General features: G+C 39.9%; 2 protein-coding genes across 6 annotated transcripts in view; both read right to left on the bottom strand.

Annotated features, from left to right (window-relative positions):
* The window catches only part of STYK1 (serine/threonine/tyrosine kinase 1), a 56,289-nt gene extending 52,423 nt beyond the window's left edge, over positions 1-3,866 (bottom strand). For all 5 annotated transcript variants that reach the window (XR_012419968.1, XM_015430375.4, XM_005570128.5 and 2 more), the window contains exon 1: positions 3,801-3,866. The gene's annotated coding sequence lies outside the window, so the exon portion shown is untranslated. The remainder of the gene's footprint in view (positions 1-3,800) is intronic.
* A 21,188-nt stretch (positions 3,867-25,054) lies between these two features.
* On the bottom strand, positions 25,055-26,525 carry LOC135966380 (uncharacterized protein C9orf85-like). Its single transcript, XM_074005953.1, has 4 exons — positions 26,448-26,525; positions 25,863-25,896; positions 25,334-25,536; positions 25,055-25,126 (listed from the first exon to the last, which is right to left on the bottom strand). The coding sequence occupies exons 1-4, from the start codon at positions 26,523-26,525 to the stop codon at positions 25,055-25,057; spliced, it is 387 nt and encodes a 128-aa protein (XP_073862054.1).

The raw sequence follows: 26,525 nt of genomic DNA, 5'->3' as shown, positions 1-26,525 counted from the left end.
TTTATTCTGAAGGCTCAGTGTTTTGCCTTCTGTGTATAGATAGCAAGAAAATGAAATCAGCGTGTCTGATTTCAGACATACTGCTGTCTGCCTGCCATGTTTATTGCAGCATTGTTCACAATAGCCAAGAGATGGAATCAATGTAAATGTCCATCAATGGATAAATGAATAAAGTATAAATACATATAGTACAAACACAATTAAATATTATTCAGCCTTTTGAAAAATGGAAATTGACAACATGGATGAACCCAGGAGACATTATGTTAAGTGAAATAAACTAGGCACAGAAAGAAAAATATCCCATGATCTCACTTATATGTAGAATCTAAAAAAGTTGAACTCATAAAAGTAGAGAATAGAAAGGTGGTTACCAGAGGTTGGGGGACTTAGAGGGGTTGGAAAGATGTCAGAGGATATGAAAGGATTCTTCCTAACAAGGAGGAATAAGGTCAAGAGATCTACTGTACAACATGGTGGCTATAGTTAATAACTATGTATTGTATTCTCGAAAATTGCTAAGAGAGTAGATATTAAGTGTTCTTACCACAAAAATATGTGAAATAATACTATGTTAATTAACTTAATTTAACCATTCCACAATATACACATATTTCAAAACAACATGTATATGATAAATTATATATATAATTTTTAATTTTTTAAAATTAGACATAAATTTTAAATATACATATAATAAAAATAAAGAATACCCAGTTGGGAAAGCTCAGGTATGGTAGGCAGAATAATGGCTTCCCAAAGATGTCCATGTCCTAATCTCCAGAACCTATGAATATGCTGATTTTTAGTAGTGTTGAAATAGCGAAGGGGAATTAAGGTTACAGATGGAATGAATCAACTGACCTTAAAATAAAAAGATTACCCTGGAATACTCAGTGAGTTCAGTGCAGTTACAAGAATCCTTAAGTGTGAGAAAGGCAAAAGTGTGAGCGTCAGCATGAAAAGACATGAGAAACACTCGACCGGCCATTCCTGGTTTTGAAGATGGAGGAAGGGGCCATGAGCCAAGGATTGTAAGCAGCCTCTAGAGACTGGAGGAGGCAAGGAAATTGATTCTCCCTTAGAACCTCCAAAAGGAACCATCCATCTGGAGACCTACCCATCCATTTTTACTTCTGACCTCCAGAACTGTAAAATAAAACTTTATGTTGGGTTAGGCCACCACCTTTGTGGTAATCTGTTACAGTGGCAACAGGAAATGTATAAACTCAGGTTAAAAGAAAACAGAGCTGCAGAATCACATAACTCCTGGCAGAACTTCGGAGCACATGTTGGTTGGGACTGGTTGTGAGGGTTTGGGAAAGGTGGGAATTAGTTTCTGCCAGAGACAACTGAAATAGATGCAATGCTCAACTAACTTGTGCATGATTAAAGACTTTAGTTGTTAATGGGTTGAACTATACACCCTCCCAAAATTAATATGCTGACATTCTAACCTCCAGAACTCATAATGTAACTTTATTGGGAGATGATAGTGCAGAGATAATCAATTAAAATGAGGTAATTAGGATGTACCCTAATCCAATAAGACTAGTGTCCTTATAAAAAGGGGAAATTCAGGGGCGGGGCACGGTGGCTCACACCTGTAATCCCAGCACTTTGGGAGGCCGAGGCGGGCGGATCACGAGGTCAGGAGATCGAGACCATCCTGGCTAACACAGTGAAACCCCGTCTCTACCAAAAATACAAAAAAAAATTAGCCGGGTGTGGTGGCGGGCGCCTGTAGCCCCAGCTACTCAGGAGGCTGACGCAGGAGAATGGTGTGAACCCAGGAGGTGGAGCTTACAGTGAGCTGAGATCGCGCCACTGCACTCCAGTCTGGGCGACAGAGCAAGACTCCGTCTCAAAAAAAAGGGGGGGGGGGAATTCAGAGACCGATATATACAGGGAGAATACCACATAAACATGAAGACAGCCATCTACAAGCAAAAGAAAGAGGCCTGGAATAGATGCAGCCCTCATAATACCTTAGCTTTGGACAGCTAGCCTCCTGAACTGTGAGACAATCATTTCGTTGTTTAAGCCAGAGGTCACCAACACCCGGGGTGCAGACCGGTCAGGGGTGCACAGCAGGAAGTGAGAGGCAGGTGAGCCAGCAAAGCTTCATCTGTATTTACAGCCACTCCCCACTGCTGTCATTACCTCCTGAGCTCCTCCTCCTGTCAGATAAGCCAGGACACTAGATTTTCTTTCTTTCTCTTCCTCTTGTATTTTTGGTGGAGACGGGTTTCACCAAGTTGCCCAGGCTGGTCTCAAACTCCTGAGCTCAGGGCGATCCACCCACCACCTCCTCCAAAAGTGGTGGGGTTACAGATGTGAGCTACCATCCCCGCAGGCATTAGATTCTCATAGGAGCGTGAACCCTATTGTGAACAGCTCATGTGAGGGATATAGGTTGTGAACTCTTTATGAGAATCTAATGCCTGATGACGTGAGATGGAACAGTTTCATTCTGAAACCATCTCCCACCAACCTCATCCGCATCTATGAAAAAATTGTCTTCCACAAAATCAGTCCCTGGTACCTGGTGCCAAAAGCCATGCAGTTTGTAGTACCTTGTTACAGCAGCCCTAGCAAACTCATACAGTAATGCAGGCACTGAAAGAAAACGCGTATGATTTTCATTGAAGCAAATACTTCATGATGTCTCATTGAAAGACCTAGCTGCCGCCTAGCTAGCTGTCAATGGAGACTGCGGTATACTGAGGGGGAAAAAACGGGTAGACAGCACAGAGTTCCGTTTCCAGGTGTATTTCAGTTGAGCTGTGCTGCACATTATAGTAACTCGACTCCTTTATTGCCACAACTACTTCCCACCCAGTGGGAAGGAAGTGTGGTCTCATAGGTATAAGAAACTCCAATGTGGAGAGGACTCATTACAGAAGGAAGCAACAATCGCATAAATGAAAGAAAGAAGGGAGACAAAGCGGGGATGAGGGGTTGATGGAGAAAAATGAAAGAGGATAAAAGACGTTAAAAAGAAAACAGAGGTGAAACCTCGTCTCCACTAAAAATACAAAAATATTAGCTGGGCGTGGTGGTGGGCGCCTGTAATCCCAGCTACTTGGGAGGCTGAGGCAGGATAACCGCTTGGACCTGGGAGGCGGAGGTTGCAGTGAGCCGAGATCGTGCCACTGCACTCCAGCGTGGGTGAGAGAGCAAGACTCCCTCCCCCATTCTCCCCACCCCCCAAAAAAGAAAGAAAGAAAACACAGATTCAGTCAACAAGGGATAGCACATCACGCTGTACCCTTTTTAATCATGGTTATTGATATCTCATTTAAATATCGCAACAACCCTGGAAAGTAATTCCCGTATTTATGCTTTGCAGTCGAAGAAGCTGAAGCTGAAAGCAATGAGCCCATGGTCTGAAAGGCTATGCAGTCCTCTGACAAGTAATTCCTGTAAGCTCATTCTTTCCCTCCCCCCTCTCCTGATGGCCCCCTCTCCAGGAATAAACAGAGGTCCCCCATTCCTGGGTTTTCTCATGTTTCTCTCTGCACCAAATCTGCTGAGGCAGGTTTAGTCCCTTACCCTATAAAAACACAGAAGCCAAACCCTACAAGATGCTTGTTCCGAAGAAACACAGGTTAATTCACTTGGTGATTTCTGTTTGTTCACATAAACACAAACAGCAGATCACAACCGTTCCGCTCCCAGCCTCTTCCCTTCTTCTCCCTCCCCAGCTGCAAAGTCCACCCCCAGCTGCCTCGCCGCCATTCCCCTCCCACCTTCTTTACCCTCCCCGCCGCGCCCGCCCCCCATGCCCCGTTCACTACCGTGTCCCTCCTGTGGTCACTCCGGTTTCAGGTGGGACCGGCCCAGTCAGAGGGGAAATAATGACTGGCTCGGGTAGGGCAAGGTGTGCCAGCCTCAAGGAAATGCTTTTCAGTCCCTCCTTCCCACTGCGGGGCGTGGCTGCCGGCAAAGGATGGAGTTCGGGCGGGCTCCCGCGAAGGGAAGTCTGCGGGCTCCGGGGTTTCCGGGACTCGCCACACGCGAGCCACAGGAAACCTCTGCTGAAACTGTAAAAGCTGGACTTGTTGCTGATCTACAGTGATCGCTAGATGCCAGGTATCGCGGAGACTCCAGTCCCGGTGAAAACGGAGTCACGATACAGGGCAACAGCGCCACCTCACGGCCGGCCCCAAAGCAGCGGCCTCCACTGGCGCCTAAAAATGGTCAGGATTCACATTCAGGTGGATTATTCCGCGCCAGGAACGTTCTCCACCTGAAGGCTTTGCCGGGGTGTTCCAAGGTAATATTGACGGGCCAGGAGTGGTGGCTCACGCCTGTAATCCCAGAATTTTGAGAGGCCAAGGCGGGTGGATCACCTGTGGTCAGGAGATCGAGACCAGCCTGGCCAACATGGTGAAACCCCGTCTCTACTAAAAATCCAAAAATTATCCGGGCGTGATGGCGGGCGCCTATAATCCCAGCTACTCAGGAGGCTGAAGCAGGAGACTAGTTTGAACCCAGGAGGCAGAGATTGCATAGAACCGAGATTCTGCCACTGCATTGCAGCCTGGGCGACAGAGCAAGGCTTCGTCTGAAAAAAAAAAAAAAAAGATAGTACTGATCACTGCGGAGACGTGGGGGAACCTAGAAGGAATTAATGGGAATTAAAATCCCAAGATTAAGTAATTGATCATTCATTTAGAGAGCACGCACACACACACATATATATGTATATGTATATGTATATGTATATGTATATGTATATGTATATGTGTGTGTGTGTGTATGTGTATCCCATTATGTCCTGGGTTCTCCTCTGGGGAAACAGTGAACAAATTAGTTATGTTACCTGCCCACATGGAAACTAAAATAATAGAAAATACTTAATAGATAGCTGAAGGAATTCTGTTAGATATGAACACCTAATACAAATTCTATTAAAGAAATATGGGTCATAGGAAACTTGAATATGTCACCAGTTTGTTCAGCATTGAACGCATACGAAACACAAACTGACATTCATTAGAGCAAAAAGAACTTGGGTGCAATGTAATGTGGAATATTTAGAGATTGAGATATGGCAATTCTCTAGAGCTTTCTCTATTGGCATTTTCATTTCCTTTAGGGCTTTATAAAAACAGGATGAATTGTACTTAATGCCACTGAACTGTTCATTTTTAAATGGCTAATGGTTGATTTTATGTGATGTGAATTTTACCTCAAAAGGAGAAAGGAAGACATCTCATCAGTTAGTTGTTCTTTCCATCCTTTATGTCATAAGTGATAAATCAAAGCCAAATGAACTCTTTGGAACTTCATATTATGTAATTTTCTACTCTACCTCCCCAAGCATGCTCCTTGATGACAGATAAAGTGGTTTACTCATTTTTTAAATTTCTGCAGTGTGTTGCTAGATACTCATTCTGATGCACAGAATTTTGTTTAAAATCTCGTTACTGTTATGGTAATAGAGGTTATAACCTCTAGGATTAAAAATATATACATATGGTACAGAAAGGGGAGGCAAAATTTTACTTTCCAATTTTGTTGAGCAAATCAAATAAATTATACATTAAAAACATTTCGAGATAGAGAAAACACTGGAAATGGTAATGCCGAGACATGGAAACAACTAAGTACCACATAGTCTGAGTTAAACAGCAGAAATACACAATGAGGTACATATGTATAGCTAGTCCCACACATTATACTCATTAATAAGATGGTTAGAATATCCATTATTTCTCTTTTCTCTTCAAGTTTTCATTCCCTTGTAATTTCAATTATTACCTCCATCTCAAATTTATGAGCCTCCAACTCATTGTCAACAATGCTTTGGCTCCAGTGTTTCTACCAGATCATTATTTCTGCCTCATTATTAATTCCGTAGGAATTTGTCGAATGCCCATTATCTCTCCGTCCAGATTAAGTACTGAACAGTAGTGGGAAGTCACACTGAAATATACATTGGAGATCTCTTCCTTCTCCAGTTTAGTCTACATGAATCCTAACTGCCAGATCCTGCTCTCCTCTAAGCTGTTAAAGCCATCCATCCATGTGTTACTTAGTATATTCCCTCTTGTATGATTCTGCAATTGTGAGGAAGGAATCTATTGGTTTAGTGGGGTGGAATCTATTTACAGAAGGCATGGAGGAATTCCTGGAAAGTCATTCATTATAAGAAAAAAGAAAATCAAAGCACAAAGGTATTTTCCACTAACAAGAATAGCTTGGGGTTCAGCATTGTCTGCATCTCAATGTCCTTTGGCCAAGCCCTTATGAAATAACAGAGTCCTAGTGAGAGGGGACTCTAAGTACAACTGGTAGAGTTATTTCACAGAAAAATACAACAGCAACAATAAAACTGTATGAGACCTTGTGTACGCAAGGTAGCTTTGCGTTGGAACTGTTTTCAAGGGAATATAACACAAAAGCGAGGCAGGTGAATTCTTCCAACCTTATCTGGAAATGCAGCTCAACTTTCACAAAAGGGCAAGCAGTGGCTACTAGTGGGAGGTAGCTCTACATGGGCCTGAGGCTTACCTGAAAGGCTTGCACTGGCACAGAGGATCAGAATCCCTTTGACGAAAGCTATAAACAGAGTCAGTGGTAGAGTCACCGCAGCAATGCCTGGCATCTAAATGGAGCTTCCCAGGCATTTAGAGAACAGTAGACATCACCAGAGGAAATCTAAGACAAGGAAAATAGTGGATTCTATGTAGCAGCTAGGGTTTGGGATTGTGAAAATGTATGAGGTCCTCTACTATCTTGAAGATCTTCAGGGACAGTTGGGGAAAGGATCTTTTAAGAAAAACCAGAGGTTCTGCAACCAACTAAAGGCAGTGACAGAGTATGGGAAATTACTACTGATATGACCTCATGTTTAACCCTGGTTGGTATACCGTATAGAATATTGATCATTGGTAAGCTTCCATGTATATGTTGTTTCTTTTTACATTATATATTAGTTTTCTATTGCTAACATAACACATTACCACAAACTTAGTGGCCTAAACAATATAAATTTTTTATTTTACAGTTCTGTAAGTCAGAAGTTAATATAATTCTACGTGGGTTAAAATCAAGGTATTAGCAGGGCTGTATTCTTTTCTAGAGGTTCCTGGGAAGAATTTGTTTTCTTGCCTTTCCCAGCTTATAAAAGTCTCCCATATTCTTTGGTTGCTAGCCTTTTTTTTCCCCCATCTTCAAAGCCAACAGTGGCTGGTTGAGTCCTCTCACATCAGGTGTGTGTTTCTGTGACCATTCTGCCATTGCTGTGTGTCCTGTTCTCTCTCTGAGCACAGATTAGAAAGTTTCTCCACCTTTAAGGACTCACATGATGAGTAGATTGGGCCCACAGGATAATCTTCTTCTCTGAAGCTCCATAACCTCGGTCACATCTCCATTGTCACTTTTGCCATTAAAGGTAGCATAATTGTTACCGGTGGAGGGTGTCCAGGTTCTTGGCGTTTTGAACAAAGAAATGGACAAAAGACACAAACAAAGCAATGAAAGTAAATCACAGATTTATTAAAATAAATTACACTCCACAGACTGAGCAGATTCGAGCAAGTGACTCAAGAGCCTGGTTACAGCATTTTCTGGGGTTTAAATACTCTCTAGAGGTTTCCTGTTGGTTACTTGGTTTAAACCCTATGTAAATGAAGTAGCGGCCAGCAACCAGTCTGATTGGTGATGCAAAATGACCAATCGGAAGCTGAAGTGAAGTTACAAAGTTACACACGAAGACTTGGCCTGTAACCAGTCTGATTGGTTGCAGGAGGGGACCAATCGGAGGTCCTTTCATTTTTCATCTGCAACGCAGAAAAGGGTGGAGCGGGAAGTTGCAAAGGAAGTAGCCTCTGATCGTTTTGTTACTTGGGTGTGGATAGGTGGGGTTTTCCTTTTGATTCAGTTCTAGGAGTCAGAGCCAATCGGCCTTAGGTTTCCTGCCTTCAAACCCTATTCTCCTGCCTCATAATCACAGGTTCTGAGGATTAGGGTGTGGACATCTTTGGGGGCCCATTGTTCTGCCTACCACGCATTGCTTGGAAGAGCGTGCAGTATAAGGTCCATGTCTTACACCTCTTCGTAGTCTCTGTTTCCTGTAAATACTAAAAAAAAAATGTTATTGTCCATAAAAAACGTATACCACTTGCCAACTACTTTTATTCTCAAGAACATTCGTTCTCCCTATGGATTAAAAAAACGTGATAATTAAGGATATGATGTCAACCATTTGGGTCCACTCATTTTTTTCTTCTCGTTTTCCTTCTTTCGCCAGGATTCTCATACAGTTGTTCGGTTGAGAATGACTGTTTAGAGATCACTGACCTACAGCTAGATTCCAGAGCTCGCATCAGCTTGAGCAGGTTGACCTTTCTGGGCCTCAGTTTTCTCACTTGTAAAATTGAAACGTTAGACTACATTAGCCTCAGGTTCTTGTCAGGGTTCATATTCTATGATCCTCTAAACATTGCATGCACAATCTCATCTCCCCCTAACTCCTGCCTGCTAGAGCTGTTGCATGCTATGGAACATCTCTGGCAGGTGGACATCCAGCTTTGTCTACACTTCTTCAGTGCTGAGGACTGGCCACCAAGTAGCTTATTCCATTCATAACAGCTGATTATCAGAATTTTTTTTCTTATACCTAACCTCTCTAACCCCCAATTTGTTTACATGTAAAATGAAACAAAAAAGCCTAACTCACAGAGTTGTTGAAAGTTCAAATAAAAAAAAAAATACTGAAAGTACTTCTTGAAAATCAAAAGCACTACAAAAGGGTTAATTGCCATATTATTATTACCTAATATTGCTAATAATAACTTACATTTCTATTAATCTGTACTTGTGCAACCTATGGTGGATTGTACATCTCTCTTTTAAACACTTTATTTGTTCATCTCAGTCCCCTTCAGGTAAAACATCAAAAATAATTCTGAATCAAAATTCTGACATTATCCCTCTCTAGCTATATTACTGAGATATTTTCAACTACATACTTGATTTTTTTTAAAAAGCACCCGTTTTATATTATTTCCACCTACTTCACTGATAAAGGTAAAAAGAACAGAGTTTTTACGATACCACTAAATAATTATCTAAATGTTGGTACTTAATTCAATAAGCAGTCTTTAAATATGATTTTCCAAATAGCTACTGCCCTCCCTAATGGACTATAAGCTTCAAGGTAAGAATACTGTATCCACTGAGCTGCTCAAATCAGGAAGCTGGGAAATGCCACATAGATGCTGTTCAATCTTTTTGCCTCCATTTCACGTAATCAAATATGAGTAACAGTTGTACCTTCTGAATCTCTTTATCTTGTCTCTTTTCTCTCTTACATTATCTGAATTCACCCCTCTTCTTTTCCTGCCTGAATTTCTGTAAGAGTCTTCCAACTGGCCTTCACTCCTCAATCTCACCTTCTAATTTTTCATTTTATTGCCAGCATATTTTTCCAATGAGTATGTCTTACTATGCAATACCTACCCCCATTTACAATCTTTGCAAAATAAAATTTCTTTTTTTTTTTTTTTTTTGAGACGGAGTCTCGCTCTGTCGCCCAGGCTGGAGTGCAGTGGCCGGATCTCAGCTCACTGCAAGCTCCGCCTCCCGGGTTCACGCCATTCTCCTGCCTCAGCCTCCCGAGTAGCTGGGACCACAGGCACCGCCACCTCGCCCGGCTAGTTTTTTGTATTTTTTAGTAGAGACGGAGTTTCACCAGATTAGCCAGGATGGTCTCGATCTCCTGGCCTTGTGATCCGCCCGCCTCGGCCTCCCAAAGTGCTGAGATTACAGGCTTGAGCCACCGCGCCCGGCCTGCAAAATAAAATTTCTTAAAGATGATTTCTTACATTATTACAAAATAAAATGTCTTGATGGTGAATCTCCCTTAACCCTCACCTTATCTATACTTCCTAATATCCACCAATCATACTACATATTCATTTTTTCTACAAAAACCAAAGAAACAAGTACTAAATCCTCTCACCTGACAAGCATTTGCACACTCTTTTCCCTATGCTTGTAATGCCCTTCCCCTCCTAACTTACTTAATAATTCCCACCTAGCTGTTTAGGATGCAGCTCATCTCTGAGAAGTAAATGGTCCCTGAGCTTTACTCTGAGTCGTCTCCTATGCAGACTGTCCTTCTTTCTTCTTGGCACCAGAGTGTTTCTCATTTGTAGTTTCCTTGTCTGTTTCTTCTAATAGACTATATTCTCCCTAAGGACAGAGAAACCAATTTATCACTATTTATGGACCATTGCAAAGTGCCGTGGTGTGTTTGTCAAATATGGGAAGAGTATAAGAAAAAGTGATGGTCTTACATTGAAGTCTCAAAATACTTTCAGATTTATCATTTTGTTAGATCTCTATAAAACCTTAGTGAGGACAGATACTGTAAAAAACATGTAATTTTTATTGAGATTCAGTGATTGTGTCTTGTCCATAGTCACACAGAAAGTAAGCTGCAAAGTCAATATTTGCCAAATTAAATGCTTTATTAAATACATGTTTGTACCCAAATACATAAAAATTGCTAGTAAAATAAACTTTAAAAATGTAACTGTGTGCTAAAGCCTCTAAGAGGTAATTAAGAAGTGCATTGAGATCAGGAAGCCCAAATCTCAGCAAGGATTCATTTATATCATAATAATGCTGTGGTCTGAATAGAGTCCAGGAAAAAAAAACCCCAGAGTGAAATTTTTTATGTATTCAACATTACCAAGGGGAAATATGCTTTTATCACATGATGTGAACACTTTGTGTAGCATAAGGTTGCTATTACTACATAACACAAGATCCCCAGTACTTCCTTCCCCAGGTCTTCCCAATATCTTTCAAAAACTCTAAACATATTCCCGGAGCAATGCACTTGTGATTTATTGTTCCTAGAACACTCTGGATTTCTCCTCAGCTACCCGCCACCATCACTTCCTTCAGGTCTCTGATCAAATGTAATCTTATCAGTGAGGCCTTTCCTGACCACCCAACCCCACTCCATCTTGGCACATATAGTCATCCTTGCCATTATTTTCCCTTTAGAGCTTATCATACCCAAACATACTATACAATTACTTCTTTATTTATCATCTTTCTTCCTTAACTTTGTAAAGACAGAGTCCTTTTTGGTTCACAGAAGTATTTCCAAAACCTAAAACAGTATCTGGTACATGATATCCCCTTAATAAATATTTATGAAATGGATGAGTGAATGAGTCAATGATCCGTGGGATATATTTCCTTCTGGGTTAAGCATGAGGTGTAGTTGTATATTTTGGAAGCAAATTATTTGACTCTTTTTATAGATGCAGTTCACTTATAGCTACTTGTATTTCTTAGAAGTAAATTTGTTACAAAATATCAGAACCAAATTTATGGCCCACTTTATTATGTATAGGATTCATGGCTAACATATTGTGCTCTGCCTCAGTTTTAACTTCAACCTATTTGCCCTTTACTTTATTATCTTTCCAATTTACTTATTTTTATCTTTTGGTGTCATATATATACATATATATTTTTTATATATATAAAATAATATCTTAAGATGCTTTACTATATATAGTATATAGTAAATATAGTATATATTAAATACAAATATAGCATACAGTAAATATATAGTATATACTATATAGTATAGTAAATATGGTCTATAGTATATACTACATATAGTGTACTATATATCATATATACTATAGTATATTTAAGTATATATACTATATAATATATATTATAATATCTTTCAGTATACGATGTATAAAGTATATATAGTATATCATATACTATAGAGCGAGTAAAGCATCTTAAATTGTTCTAGAATAGGAAGGAGAAAAATTCAATAAACGAAGGAAGTTTTTTAAAGTTATTAAAATGTCACTTCTTATAAATGATTTTTGCAAACATAGTATTAAACAATGCTTGGGGAACTAAAAATTAGCAGTTTATGAATGGGCAAAGCTAAAGACAGATCTCATTTTCACCATGCTGTGCCCCTACAAGTGCAGCATGAAGAGGCAGTTAATCTTTTCATGGGTTCTTCCTTTTGCCTAGCACTGACAATGTAGCATGAAGAGAAAAGCATGGATATTGTAATCAGAAAGACCGTGGTTGAAACCTAAATCCACCTCCAAACAGTTCATGCTTTGGACCTGTGGCAGAGATTGTGGTAGGTTCTGCCCACCTCACCTGTTTCTTCCCTCTAGGTGCACTTTCCCAGCACCCTCTCATCTGGGTAGGACCATGTAACTAGCTCTTGTCCAGAGACCATAAGCATTAGTGCGTTGTCACTTCCAGTCTGAAGCCCAGGGGCTCCCTCATTTCCCTGCCTACCGGCTGGATGAGCACAGAACAGGCTGAAACCACGTTAAAGGTGATAGAACCACAGTGTGAAGGAGACTTTATTCTTAAGTAGTGACCGGAAGGAGAAATGCCCAGAGAGAGCCACCAAACCAAACACACAAGAAAAAAATAGATTAAGCCACTGGAATTTAAGATTGTTGATTACAGCAGCTAGCATTATCTTGAGGAATGCAAACATATTAGGATGCAAGAGCCGCTGTTTTCCACATCAGTAAAAGGGAAATAGAATGTGTTTCAGTAAAGGTAAAATATAGTATATTTACAATGCTTGATATTTTGGTTACTTTTGTAGGTAATATGTAAACCAGGAGGAAAAAATATATGTGTCTTGAAATATACATGTCTTGAAATATATGAAAATAAGGTTTTGCTAAAATTTACTAATATTTTATATCATGAAATGACAGTGGCACCCTCACTGGGTCTGTATGTCACAGGGTTGTGTATTCTGTATGGAAGACAAGATATTCATCTAGTATCCTGGTGAGTAGGACAGCAATACATGGAATGAAGGGGTTGCTCATGTGCAAGATGCATTTGTTCATACCTGTTTAACATAATGCAGCCTATGATGATATCAGTGTGGTTTAGTTTATAAAACAAAAACCAGTAAATAGTGTGATCTTAGCAAAACCATAAAATGACAGGAGTAATAAGTACAATTATTTGTTTTTACTGCTTTCATCTGTCAAAATACTCAAGAGTTATCACGTTCAAAATACTATTCATTTTTCCCTTTACACAAAGTCGAGTTTCCCACTTTGTGCTCTATTCTTTGATAAGTACTGGCAGGAATATGCTACCTAGCAAACGATATCCCATGACTTAAATACTATGATATAAAATAAACATCAATCCTCTATATATGTGAGTTTCAAATCCACAGATTCAACCAATTGCAGATTGAAAATATTCATTAAAAAATGGATGATTGCATCTTTACTGAACATATGCAGACTTTTTTCCTTGTTATTATCCCTAAACAATATGGGATACCGATTGTTTATATAGCATTTACATAGTGTTAGGTGTTATAAGTAAGCTAGAGATGATTTAAAGTAGATGGGATGATGTACATAGGTCATATGCAAATACTATACCACTTTATATAAGGAACTTGAACATCTGTGAGTTTTGGTATCAGCAGGAGGTCCTGGAAGCAATCCTCCATGGATACTGAGGAACAACTGTACTTAAACACTATGTCTATACAATGAATATATCTTATGTTACATGATAAGGGAATAAGAGAGGAAAGAAAACAAAGATGCACATAAACACAAATGTATTCATGGCAAAAAAAGGAGGAAGTACTCATGACAATTACAGTCCTTATTTCTGTAAGCAGTCAAGTGGTTGTAGCTGGTATTTGTAATACCGTCTTTCACTACCTTTTCTGTGTTCCCTTTGCTTTTAGCAACACCTCATGATTCTTTACCAGGTGGTGTGACCAAAACCTTCATTTCTGAAGGATCTGCCCCCTTAGTACTCCTCCCTAGACTAGGTTGCTATAGTTTCACTGACCTTAATCACAGAGCATGTAATCTAAGAGATGCCCTAAAGGATCTACTGTATTCCAGACATGTTTTCTTCCTTATTTCCATTGCAAAGCAGTTGTCCCATTTTGCCTTAGGAGTCAGGATCTTTCTCTGCTAAGGTCAGCATTCACATGGGACACAGGAGAAGTCTATCCATATAGCTCTTCTGCAAATATTTTTTGCCACCAATATTCTAATCATGTTCCTTCCAAATCCCTGAGCATCCAGTGAAACCATTGGCCACAGCCCATAAATCAGTATATAACCACATGTTTAGCCATTTTCTGTTACAAGCAAAGTAAACAATCAGGTGCACTTCTCAATGTTCAGCCCACTGGGGGGTTTCCCTTTACCAGTGTCCTTCAATGATGTTCCATAGCGGGGCTTTAGGGCTGCAGCTGTGTAATTTCAGGTAGTGCCTGCATATAGTGCAGAACCATCTGTAAATCAGACCTAAGTCTTCTCTTCCTCTGACCACTGATCACAGGAAGCTCCCAGTGAGGCTGTAAGTGTAGGCTGGGAGAGAGAAGGCAGTATAGTCGGAGTGGGCATTTGGACCGCTTTTCATGTAACCTACTTGTGCCTTTAGGCCTGCTCAGGCCTGATCATGTATATACCACTTCCATTTGATGATGGAGTATTACTGGCATATCCAATTTTATGGGTTGAGGAGCCAGATAACTCCCAGTTCATGGTGGGGGGCTCAGGTCCAGTTAAATTAGTGGCCCATAATTAAGTAGTCAGTCTCTACTAGGCCCAGTAGCACACCAAGAGTTGTTTATCATAAGAATAGTAGTTATTTGTGGATGATGGGGCAGGGCCTTGCTCCAAAATCCTAAAGACTTGTCCTATGATTCACCTAAGGGAGCCTGCCAAAGGCTCCAAAGAGCATCCTTATCTGCCACTGATACTTCAAGCTCCATATGGCCCAAGTAGCAAAGCAGCTTGCACAGCAGCCTGGACCCGTTGCAGAACCTTGTCTTGTTCTGGGCCATACTCAAAACCAGCAACATTTCAGCTCACTTGTAAATGGGCCAGAGTAACACACTCAAATGAGTAACACGTTCCTTCAAAATCCAAAGAGACCCACTAGGCATTGTGCCTCTTTCTTGCTTGTAGAAGGGGCCAGATGCAACAACATATCCTTCACCTTAGAAGAGATATCTCAACATGACCCACATCACTGCGTCCTAGAAGTTTCACCAAGGGAGAAGATCCCTGAATTTCCATCAGATTTATTTCCCACCCTCTGACATACACATTTCTTACCAACAAGTCTAGAATAGTTCCCACTTCATGCTCATGAGGTTCAATCAACATAAGCCATCAATGTAATGAACCACTGTGATATCTTGAAGAAGAGAAAGTCAGTCAAGATCACTGAGAACTAAATTAAAACACAGGTCTGTCAAGTTGACCTACTGATATGGTTTGGCTCTGTGTCCCCATCCAAATCTCATCTCAAATTGTAATCCCCACATGTCAAGGGAGGGACTTGATGGGAGGTGATTGGATGATAGGGGCAGTTTCCCCCATGCTATTCTCATTATAGTAAGGTAATTCTCACGAGATCTCATGGTTTAAAAGTGGTGCACATTTCCCTGCCCCCTACTCCCATGTAAGATGTGCCTTGCTTCCCCTTTGCCTTCCACCATGATTGTAAGTTTCCTGAGGTCTCCCCAATCATGCAGAACTGATAAAATTTGGTTGTGTCCCCTCTCAAATCTCATCTTGAATTGTAGTTCCCATAATCCCCACGTGTCATGGGAGGGACCCAGTGGGACGTAATTGAATCATGGGGTTGGTTACCCCCATGTTACTGTTCTTGTGAATTTTCATGAGATTTGATAGTTTTATAAGGGGCTTTCCCCCCTTTTGCTTGGCACTTCTCTTTCCTGCCACCATGTGAAGAAGGGCATCTTTGCTTCCCCTTCCTCCATGATTGTAAGTTTCCTGAGGCCTCCTCAGCCATGCTGAACTGTGAGTCAATTAAACCTCTTTCCTTTATAAATTACTCAGTCTCACGTGTGTCTTTATTGGCAGCATGAGAAAAGACTAATACAGGAAGTGAGTTAAGTAAACCTCTTTTCTTTATAAATTACACACTCTCAGTAGTTCTTTATTGCAGTGTGAAAATTGACTACTACAGAAAATTGATACTGGCAATTTGGGGCACTGCTATAAAGATACCTGAAAATGTGGAAGTGACTTTGGAACTCAGTCACAGGCAGAACTTGGAACAGTTTGGAGGGCTCAGAAAAAGATAGAAAGACAGGGGGAATTTTAGAACTTCCTAGTAACTTGTTGAATGGTTTTGACCAAAATGCAGACCAAAAACCTCTTTCCTTTCTAAGTGACCCAGCCTCAGGTAATTCTTTATAGCAGTTGAAAATGGATTAATACACCTACCCTTTAGTTAAGACAGTGAAAGTGCATGAATAGCATCGCCAGGAGAAAGCAAACTGCTTCTGGTGAATCTTATGAACAGGTATGGAGAAAAAGGGATTTGATAGATCAATAGATGTATACCAAGTACCAGAGGATAAGTTAATTCGCTTAAGCTATGAAACCATATCTGATACTGCAGCTGCAACTATAAGCATCACCTGGTTAAGCTTGTGATAATCCTCCGTCATTCTCCAAGATCTATCTGTCTTCTGGACAGACCAAATACGAGAGTTGAATGAGGATGTGGGGGAATCACTATCCCCGCATCCTTCAAGTTCTTGATGGTGGCGTGAATCTTGGCAATCCCTCAGGGAATGCAGTATTGATTTTATTTACTATTTTCCTAGGTAGAGGCAGTTCTAATGGCTTCATCTTGGCCTTTCACACCATAGTAACCCTCACTCCACAGGTCAGGGAACCAATGTGGGATTCTTTCAGCTACTAATGGCATATGTCTATTCCAGCTATGCATCTGGAACTGGGAAGACCACCGGATGGATCTGGGGACCCACTGGACCCACTGTGAGATGACTCTGAGCTAAAACTCCATTGATCACCTGATTTCCATAAGCCCCTACTCAGACAGGTAGGTCAAAGTGATATTTTGGGACTCCCAGAATCAGTGTAATTTCAAAACCAGTGTCCAGTAATCCCCCAAATATCTGATTATTTTCCCCAGTGATTTTTACCCCAGCAAAAGGCAGTAGGTTTCTTTGTGGAGGGCTTGGAGAAGATTAACAGTATACATTTTTGATAGGGTACCAGGCTCCTCCCTCAAAAGGACCTGGACTCCCTTTCATGACTCTCTGTTTTTATGATTCAGCTTAGATTTTTGTTCACTTGACCTAGAACTTTTCTGCTTAAACAGGTAAAAAATGTAGTAGACTTTCTATTTGTTTCCCTTCTAAGAGCACTATAAGCAATTAGCTAATATCACAGGTCTACACAAGTCAGACTATTCTGATTACTGCTTTGACTCTGATGCCCTCTAATGTAACTACGCCCAACTTGCCTTCGCCCCGCTACCCCAAGATCCAATTACTCCTACTGCATTTAGGTTTCCCAATTCAGTGACTGCAGTTCCCGCTATGAGGTCTGGCCTATAGAGAGTAGAGCAATCAGAGAACTCTTCAAGGATGCCAGAACTTCCTTCACAAATTTATTTCTTCCAGTATTGCTGAAAGATATGTCTTCTGGACTTCTCAGTGTGAGTATGTCTTAAATGACTAATTCACTCTAATTCTAATATCCCTATGCCTTTGGATTTCTTCCTCTACATTAAACCAAGGCATTTTTGGTATTTCCGATTCACTCATGGTGAACCACCTTTTGGTTAATGTTTTAGCCAAACAATCAAATTAATTTTTAGAGCTCATTCTAACTCCTTGAGTTGATCTGCAACATTAAATGCAGAATCTCTGCATAGTGAGCCCATGTCAATAAATTCAGCTTGATCCAATTTTATGTTCCTTCCATTATCACCCTATACTCTTAGTATCCATTCCCACACGTATCCCCTGGATTTCTGTGTGTATGAATTAGAAAACTCAAGTAGCTCATTGGGAGTGTAGTGCACTCCTCAAGGGTCATACTTTCTACCTCACCCTTAGGGGCCTGCTGGGACTTCAGTCTAGTTGTAGGTCTAGAAGAAAATAAGGGTGTTGGTCCTGAGAATCAACATTGTTTCACTGGGCCACTGTCTCAGAGAAGGCAATTACTGTTTTCAAGGCAATTCAGGGTTAATACCACTGGGGGTGAGGATGCCACTGTATTGGGCATGGGGGTACTGCTTCTTCTGGAGTTGAGGGGACCACTTCTGCTGGGGCTAGGAAGACCTCTTCTACTTGTAAAGAATGCTATGAGAATTGAGGGACTCAATGTCCCCAACTTCATCAGGGTCTTCCCACACAGCCACATCCTAATGTATAGGATCCCATGCTTTTCCATTTAATGCCCTCACTTCAATAAAACATACCATGCAAAGCTGGGAATTCAACTTGCCGTGTACTCAGCCACTCACAGGATGAGGTTCTGCCTTCGATTTTCAGCAATTTCAGTCCTACAGCTACAGGAGATAAGAGTCTCCTTCAGCTCAAACATAAAAACTCTTGAGACAGTTATGTAGTGCTTAAGCTGGGATTTCATATCCCTAAGCTCATCCTTTTCTTTCACTACTTTGTCTAGCAACATAGGAATAACCAACTAACATCATTATTTTCCTTAGTTTTCCAAAAGTGATTGAAAGTATCATATACATAGTCACTTAGCTCCTTGCTTCCTTGTAAGTGGTGAACTAGGAGTACCCAGTAGAGATTTTGCATATCTCCATAAACTATCAATACACTATCATTCATGCCATACACTATCAATGCTTTACTTACTACTGGAAGTAGTCATTAGCATCTTTAAATCTAATCAGATTAGAGTCAATTCTGGGAACTCCAGAAGCAATTCTGAAAACTCATACTTAAAATTCTATTCCTCTAGAAGCACTCTCAATACCAAAATCTCTATTAGTCAGGGTTCTCCAGAGAATCAGAACTAGTAGCATATATTTATATGTGTATATATAATATATACATATAAAATGTATATATAATATACACATATAAAATGTATATATTATACACATATAATATATAATACATACACATATAAAATATATAATACATACACATAAAATGTATATATGATGTATATATGTATGTATATATGATGTATATATATGATCTATATATAATGTATATAAAAGATTTATAATAAGGAATTGGCTCATTATAGAGGCTGAGAACTGCTTGCTGTCTGTAAGCTGGAGTTCCAGAGATGCCAATGGTTTAATTCAGTCAGAGTCCAAAGGCCTGAGAGTCAGAGGAGCCAGTGGTGTAAATACCAGTCTCAGGCAAGAGAAGATGAGATGAGATGTTCCAGTTCAAGTGGTGAGGCAGGGAAAAAGGGGTAAATTCCTCCTTCATCTGCCTTTTGCTCTATTCATGGCTTCAATGGATTAGGTGATGCCCACATACACTGAGAAGGACAATCACTTTACTGAATCCACAGGTGCGAATGCTAATATCTTCTGGAAACACTCTCACAGGGGGTAAATTCCTCCTTCATCTGCCTTTTGCTCTATTCATGGCTTCAATGGATTAGGTGATGCCCACATACACTGAGAAGGACAATCACTTTACTGAATCCACAGGTGCGAATGCTAATATCTTCTGGAAACACTCTCACAGGCATACCTCAAAATAATGTTTAATCTGGGTACCCTGTGGCCAGTCAAGTTGACACACAAAATTAATCATCAAAACCTTCCCAACTACAATGAACTTCATAAAGAAAGGTCTCAATACCCACCAAATGCTGCTTGTTGGGGATGATGGAAATGATTAACAATTGCACATGCCATTAGCAGTCATATAACCTTAAAATTTAACCTTAAAAAGAAAAAGGAGAAGAACTAAGCAGAAAAAGTAGGAGGAAAGGGTCTGAAAGTTCTGAGTCTGTCAAGAAAATGACTTCAGGAATAAAAATAATAAGGAAAAAGTCATTATCAGCACACTTTACTTTCACAACATCATCAGGGTTATCTCAAACTGTACTTGTCAAAAAGGATCTAATATCACAGTTTAAATACACTTTTTCTAAATAGAAACTAAATGACCAGAACGAGCAAGGTATTTGATCCTTGTTTAGCTTCTCTCTTACCTATTTTCGTCGGCTATACTTACGATACAATGTCATTGGCACACACTTGGATTACTCTACATTGGCTGTGGCCTCCACTATCCTTTGCCCTACAATTATGTAGAGGTATAGATTACATGTCTCAGGCAGTGAAACATAATCCCTAGATGAGACCAGGACAGAGCCATCCACAAAAAGACAATGGCATATTCTAGTTGAGGGAGAGCTGGGATAGTCTGAAATGTCTTCCCCTTTACCTTTAGTTGAAAACCACATTGTTCCTTTCAAACATGTTGAAACCACATTCTTGAGTGAGCAGCCTGAGGTTATAGATGATGAGTTTTAGACCTGAACCTAGATCTTGTAGCTCCTGAGCTTGTTCTCCATCTAGCCTACTTTCTGTGAATTTCAGTCTTATAATACATTTGTATAACCAGCATTCACAACATTCTCATTTCCTAAATGGCAACAAAAGAGACTAGCGAGGATCGTTGTGGAGGCCTAAAGCAATGTTGAGAACATTGGTATTTAATGTGTTGTTCATTTATGCAAGAGAATTTAAAGATAACTTCATACCATGCCTCTCAACATTTTTCACAAAATTTTTATAATCTTTCACTTTGCCTCACCGAATTTTTCTGACTTCTGCAGTAGTCAAGACAGGTTTTGGTTAGATTTACTTGAGTCCACAAGGCAAGTTTCAAAATGGGAGAGGTGCTTTAATTGGCTGGTTCAAACCAGGTCTTTTGGCCACCCCAGTCAGCATATGGCCCCAGATTCCCTTGTCTCCCCCAAAACTCAGCAGTTATCATGTTCATAGAGCAGAAACTACTGGACCTACATGATTAGATGGTCTTTCTATTGGTCCAAGGATAAATAACTTAATAATATCACTAAAACCACTAAACAATAGCAGAGTTATTTTTAAGAGCCCATGGAACATTCACTAATCCTGGATCATAAACCAAACAAAACTCAACAAATTAAAATAATCAAAATGATACACTGTGTGTTCCCCGATTATGATGAAATAAAAGTAGAAATTAATACCAGAATAACAGAAAAACCAACAAGCACTGGAAATTAAACACCATACTTCTTAATGGGTCAATGAAGACGTTTCAAGAGAAATTTTAAAATACATTAAACTGTATGAAAATATGAATACAACATTTGAAATCTGTGGGCACAATTAATGCCATATTGAGAAGGAAATTTATAGCATAAGTGTTTATATTAGAATAGGAAAAAAGTCAAAAATAAATAATCTGAGCTCCAGTCTTAAGAATCAGAAAAAGAACAAAATAAACCTAAAGCAAGCAGGAAAAAAGAAATAATAAAGCACAGATGTCAATAAAGTGTGAAACAGAAAACCAGAGAGAAAGCAATAAAACAAAAAGCTGGTTCTTTGAAAATTTTTGATGAAATTGAAAAGCTCTTATGAGACTGACAGAAAAAAAAAAGGATGCAAATTACAAATATCAGTACTGAAACAGAGATTTTACTACCGTCCCCAAAGACATAAAAGGAAAATCTAAAAAATCATTATAACTCTTCATACATAAATGTGGTAATAATTTAGAGGTAATGAATTCCTTAAAAAGCACAAACTACCAAAACTCCCCCAATATAAAATAGATAATTTGAATAGACCTATAATTGTTATATTTGTAGTTTAAAAATTCTCAAAAAAATCCTCTATGCTCAGATGGTTTCACTGAAGAATGCTACCAAACATTTAAAGAAAATTTAACATCAACTATACATAATCTCTTCCAAAAAATAGAAGAGGGAGGAACACTTTCCATCTCATTTTAGAAGGCTAATGTTAACTGTGATACCAAAACCAGACAAAGACAGTACAGAAAAAAAGCTACACACCAGTATCCCTCATGCACAGAGGAGTACAAAACTTCAATAAAATATTAGCGAGTTAAATCCAATAATATATTTAACATTATACAACATGACCAAGTGCATTTATTCAGGGAATGCTAGGCTGGTTCAATATTTGAAAATCAATATAACCCACTATATTAACAAGCTAAAGAGGAAAAATCATGTGATCATATCAACTGAAGCAGGAAAAGCATTTCCCAAAATCCAATAATCATCCATGATAAATACTCTCAGCAAACTAGAAAACAGAGAGGATCTTCCTGAACCTGATAAAGAAGATCTACAAAAACACCTACAGCTAACGTGATACTTAATGATGAAAGGCTGAATGCTTTCTCCCTAATATTGGGAAAAAGGCAAGATTATCCACTCTACTATTCTTAGTTAATATAACACTGAATGTCCTCACCAGTCAGCACAATAAGAACAGAAAATAGGCCGGGTGCAGTGGCTCACGTCTGCAATGCCAGCACTTTGGAAGGCTGAGGCGGGCGGATCACGAGGTCAGAAGATCTAGACCATCCTGGCTAACACGGTGAAACCCCGTCTCTACTAAAAATACAAAAAAAAAAAAAAAAAAAAAAAAATCGGCTGGGCGTGGTCGCGGGCGCCTGTGGTCCCAGCTACTCCAGAGGCTGGGGCAGGAGAATGGCGTGAATCTGGGAGGCCCAGCTTGCCGTGAGCCGAGATCACGCCACTGCACTCCAGCCTGGGAGACAGAGCCAGACTCCGTCTCAAAAAACAACTAAAAATAAAAATAAAGAACAGAAAATAAATGAATAAATAGCACACAGATTAGAAAGGAAAAAATAAAACTGTGCCTACTTGCAGATAACATAATCTACCAAAAAATTTCCTAAAACTGTTAAGTTCAGTGAATTTGCAGCATAAAAGGTCAACATATACAAATCTATTTCTATACACTAGCTATGAACAGTAAAAGCTTATAGTACCATTTGCAATCACTAAAAATGAAATACTTGGGTATAAGTCTAATTAAATATGTGCAGAACATATATGCTGAAAAGTAAAATGCTGACGAAAGAAATCAAAGATTTGAATAAATAGATGTATGTGTTCATGGATTGGAAGACTCAACATCAATTCTCTCCAGACTAATCAAGGGCTTAACACATTCCCTATCAAAATCCGAGCAAGATTTTTTTTTTTAGAAACAGATAAGCTTATTCTAGAATGTACACAGGAAGGCAACATAACTAGAATAGCTAAAACAATTGTGAAAAAGAATAAAGTGGGAAGAATCACTCTACCTGATATTAAGATTTACAGTAATTATGGCAATAGGTTATTGGCAGAGATATAACAAACAAGACTAGTAGAACAGAATAGAGACCCTAGAAAAAGACCCACACAAGCAGAACCAACTGGATTTTGGCAATGCTATAGAAAAGCTATGCAACTAAGACAGTCTTTCCAACAAATGGTGCTGGGACAACTGGACAGACACAGGTGAAAAACTGACCCTCAACTTAAACTTCATATCTTATACACAAAGATGAAGAAAAACATGGAAGAAAATCTTTAAGACCGAGGCTAGGTAAAGAGTTCTTAGACATAACACCAAAAGCACAATCAATAAAGGAAAAAAAATAATAATAAACTGGAGTTCACTAAAATAAAAAATTTTTGTTCTGCACAAGATACTGTTAAAAGGGTAAAGATAGCTAGGTGTGGTGGCTCACACCTGTAATGCCAACACTTTGGGAGGCCGAGGTGGATGGATCATGAGGTCAAGAGAGCGAGACCAGCCTGGCCAATATGGTGAAACCCAGTCTCTACTAAAAATACAAAAATTAGCCAGGCATGGTGGCGCATGCCTGTAGTCCCAGCTATGGGAGGATGGCGCAGGAGAATCACTTGAACCTGGGAGGCAGAGGTTGCAGTGAGTCGAGATTGTGCTACTGCATTCCAGCCTGGGCAACAGAGTGAGACTCCGTCTCAAATAAATAAATAAATAAATAAAAATTTAAAAAGAACTCATCTAGATTACATAAAGAACTCCCAAAATTCCAACAGTAACAAAAACCAAACAGCCCAACAGAGTGAAACTCCGTCTCAAATAAATAAATACAAATAAAAAAAGTAAAGAACTCATCTAGATTACATAAAGAACTCCTAAAATTCCAACAGTAACAAAAACCAAACAGCCCAATCAGAAAATTGGTAAAAGACATGGAAAGACATTTCACCATAGAAGATAGAGAGATGGCAAATAAGCACGTGAAAATATATTCAACGTCATTAGCTATTAGGGAAATGCAAATTAAAGCCACAATAAATATCACCTCACCTATAAACGTTAAGCAAATAACGGTGACAATACCAAATGCTGATGAATATGTTAAGAAACCAGGTCTCATACGCTGCTGCCATGAATGTAAAGTGACATAGCCTCTGTAGTAGTTTGCTAGGGCTGCCGTAACAAAATACCACAGATTAGTGGCTTACACAACAGAAATTCCTTTTCTCAGGTCTGGAGGTTGGAAGTCCAAGATCAAGGTGCTGGCAGGTTTGGTTCACCCTGAGGCCTCTCTCCATGGCTTGCAAATGGCCTTCTCTTGCAGCTGCTTTACATGGTCATCCCCCTGTGCATGCATGCTCCTGGTGTTGCTTCTCACAAGTACACCAGTCGTATTGGATTAGACCTCACCCTAAAATGGACTTATTTTAAACTCATTATATCACCCCTTAAATTAAACAACTTATCTCCCAATATGGTTACTGGATTAGACCTCACCCTAAAATGGACTTATTTTAAACTCATCTCTTACCCCTTAAAACAACTTATCTCCCAATATGGTTACATTCTGAGGTACTGGAGGTTAGGACTACAACATTTGAGTTTTAGGGGGACACAGTTAGGCCCTTAACAGCCATGCTGGAAAACATCTTAGGAATTTTTTAAAATACACACAGAAGGCCGGGCGCGGTGGCTCAAGCCTGTAATCCCAGCACTTTGGGAGGCCGAGACGGGCGGATCACGAGGTCGGGAGATCGAGACCATCCTGGCTAACACGGTGAAACCCCGTCTCTACTAAAAAAATACAAAAAACGGCCGGGCGCGGTGGCTCAAGCCTGTAATCCCAGCACTTTGGGAGGCCGAGGCGGGTGGATCACGAGGTCAGGAGATCGAGACTATCCTGGCTAACATGGTGAAACCCCGTCTCTACTAAAAATACAAAAAACTAGCCGGGCGTGGTGGCGGGCGCCTGTAGTCTCAGCTACTTGGGAGGCTGGGGCGGGAGAATGGCGTGAACCCGGGAGGCGGAGCTTGCAGTGAGCCAAGATCAGGCCACTGCACTCCAGCCTGGGAGACACAGCGAGACTCCGTCTCAAAAAAAAAAAAAAAAAAAAAAAAAAAAAAAAAAAAAAAAAAAAAAAATACAAAAAACTAGCCGGGCGAGGTGGCGGGCGCCTGTAGTCCCAGCTACTCGGGAGGCTGAGGCAGGAGAATGGCGTGAACCCGGGAGGCGGAGCTTGCAGTGAGCCGAGATTGCGCCACTGCACTCCAGCCTGGGCGACAGAGCGAGACTCTGTCTCAAAAAAAAAAAAAACACACAGACACACACACACACACACACACACACGAAAGCTTCTTCCCACAATTTTTATTACTCGGGAAATTCTGTTCTCAACTGATAAGAGGGAGTTTTGACCAGTGGTGCCAAGTCCATGTGGCAGGCACAGGCGTTGCCTGGAACTCCTTATGTGCAAGTCTTCATGAATTTAACAATGAGATCAATGCATAAAAGAACAATACTATGGCAATAGCAAAGTGGTGATTTCTAGTCTCTTTTATCACATGCCTCTATTCTATACCCCTTTTACTAGAATACTGTCCAAACTAGAAACATAGGGAGGGATCTGCAAACTAAGCTCCCTGTGTTATTTGACCAGTGTGGATCATTCATTAGAGCTTACCATCCCCATTCTGAAAGCCTGGGTGATTCTGGAGCTAGGTCATCAGTTAAAATGAAATGCTTTCACAAAGCATTATGGGAAAATCACAAAGCTGATGAATTCTTATCTCTGCTGCTGTACAAGGTCACCACATTTCCAGAGATTTGTATCAGCACCTGTATCCTTTCTAGACTTTTTCTTATTAAACAAGATGCTTATGCCATAATATACAAAATCATTCTTAAGAGATTCTTTTCCATTTTTTACCCAAAACTAGCTTCAATCTAATTTAGCTCTAAAATGTTTCTTTAAAATCTCAAAACATTGGTCTTTATAAACACATTTATCCACTCCAAGAGCAAAAATCTTTCAAAACTTGCATCTTTGCAATAAACACAAGAGCCCTTATAACACTGTTACAGCTGATTTACTTGTGATCTGAAAGTACCCAGCATCACTCTTACACATAGTAGGCACTCAAATACTGATCCGCATAGTGCTGCTTTCTAATAGGTGCAGTGCCATCAAATATGAACAACCACACAGTTAAGCTGTGATTGCAGTATGACAGATAGCCTTCCAGTTAATTTCTGGCTGTGGTCTCACCCCAGTAGCATGTATTTCTTGATAAAGCAATCCAAGGTCCCTGGTCTGCTGCTGTGAAATAACGTGCTTTTGGCCCAT

This window comes from Macaca fascicularis, chromosome 11, assembly GCF_037993035.2.
Source record: "Macaca fascicularis isolate 582-1 chromosome 11, T2T-MFA8v1.1".
Classification (NCBI taxonomy): Eukaryota; Metazoa; Chordata; class Mammalia; order Primates; family Cercopithecidae; genus Macaca; species Macaca fascicularis.
Note: the sequence above shows the minus strand (reverse complement) of the source record. Positions and strands in the feature narration are given on the sequence as shown.

Bases quoted from the DNA above. Each gene is read 5' to 3' on its own strand.
- LOC135966380 (XM_074005953.1), bottom strand. From the start codon at position 26,525: ATGGGCCAAAAGCACGTTATTTCACAGCAGCAGACCAGGGACCTTGGA. The intron at 25,537-25,862 runs GTAAGCTCTAAT...AATTGTGGGAAG, and splicing joins AGGCTTTCAGAATGGGGATG to AAGCTTTCGTGTGTGTGTGT. The intron at 25,127-25,333 runs GTTTTTTGTATT...ACGCCCGGCTAG, and splicing joins CCCGCCACCTCGCCCGGCTA to TTTTTTGTATTTTTAGTAGA.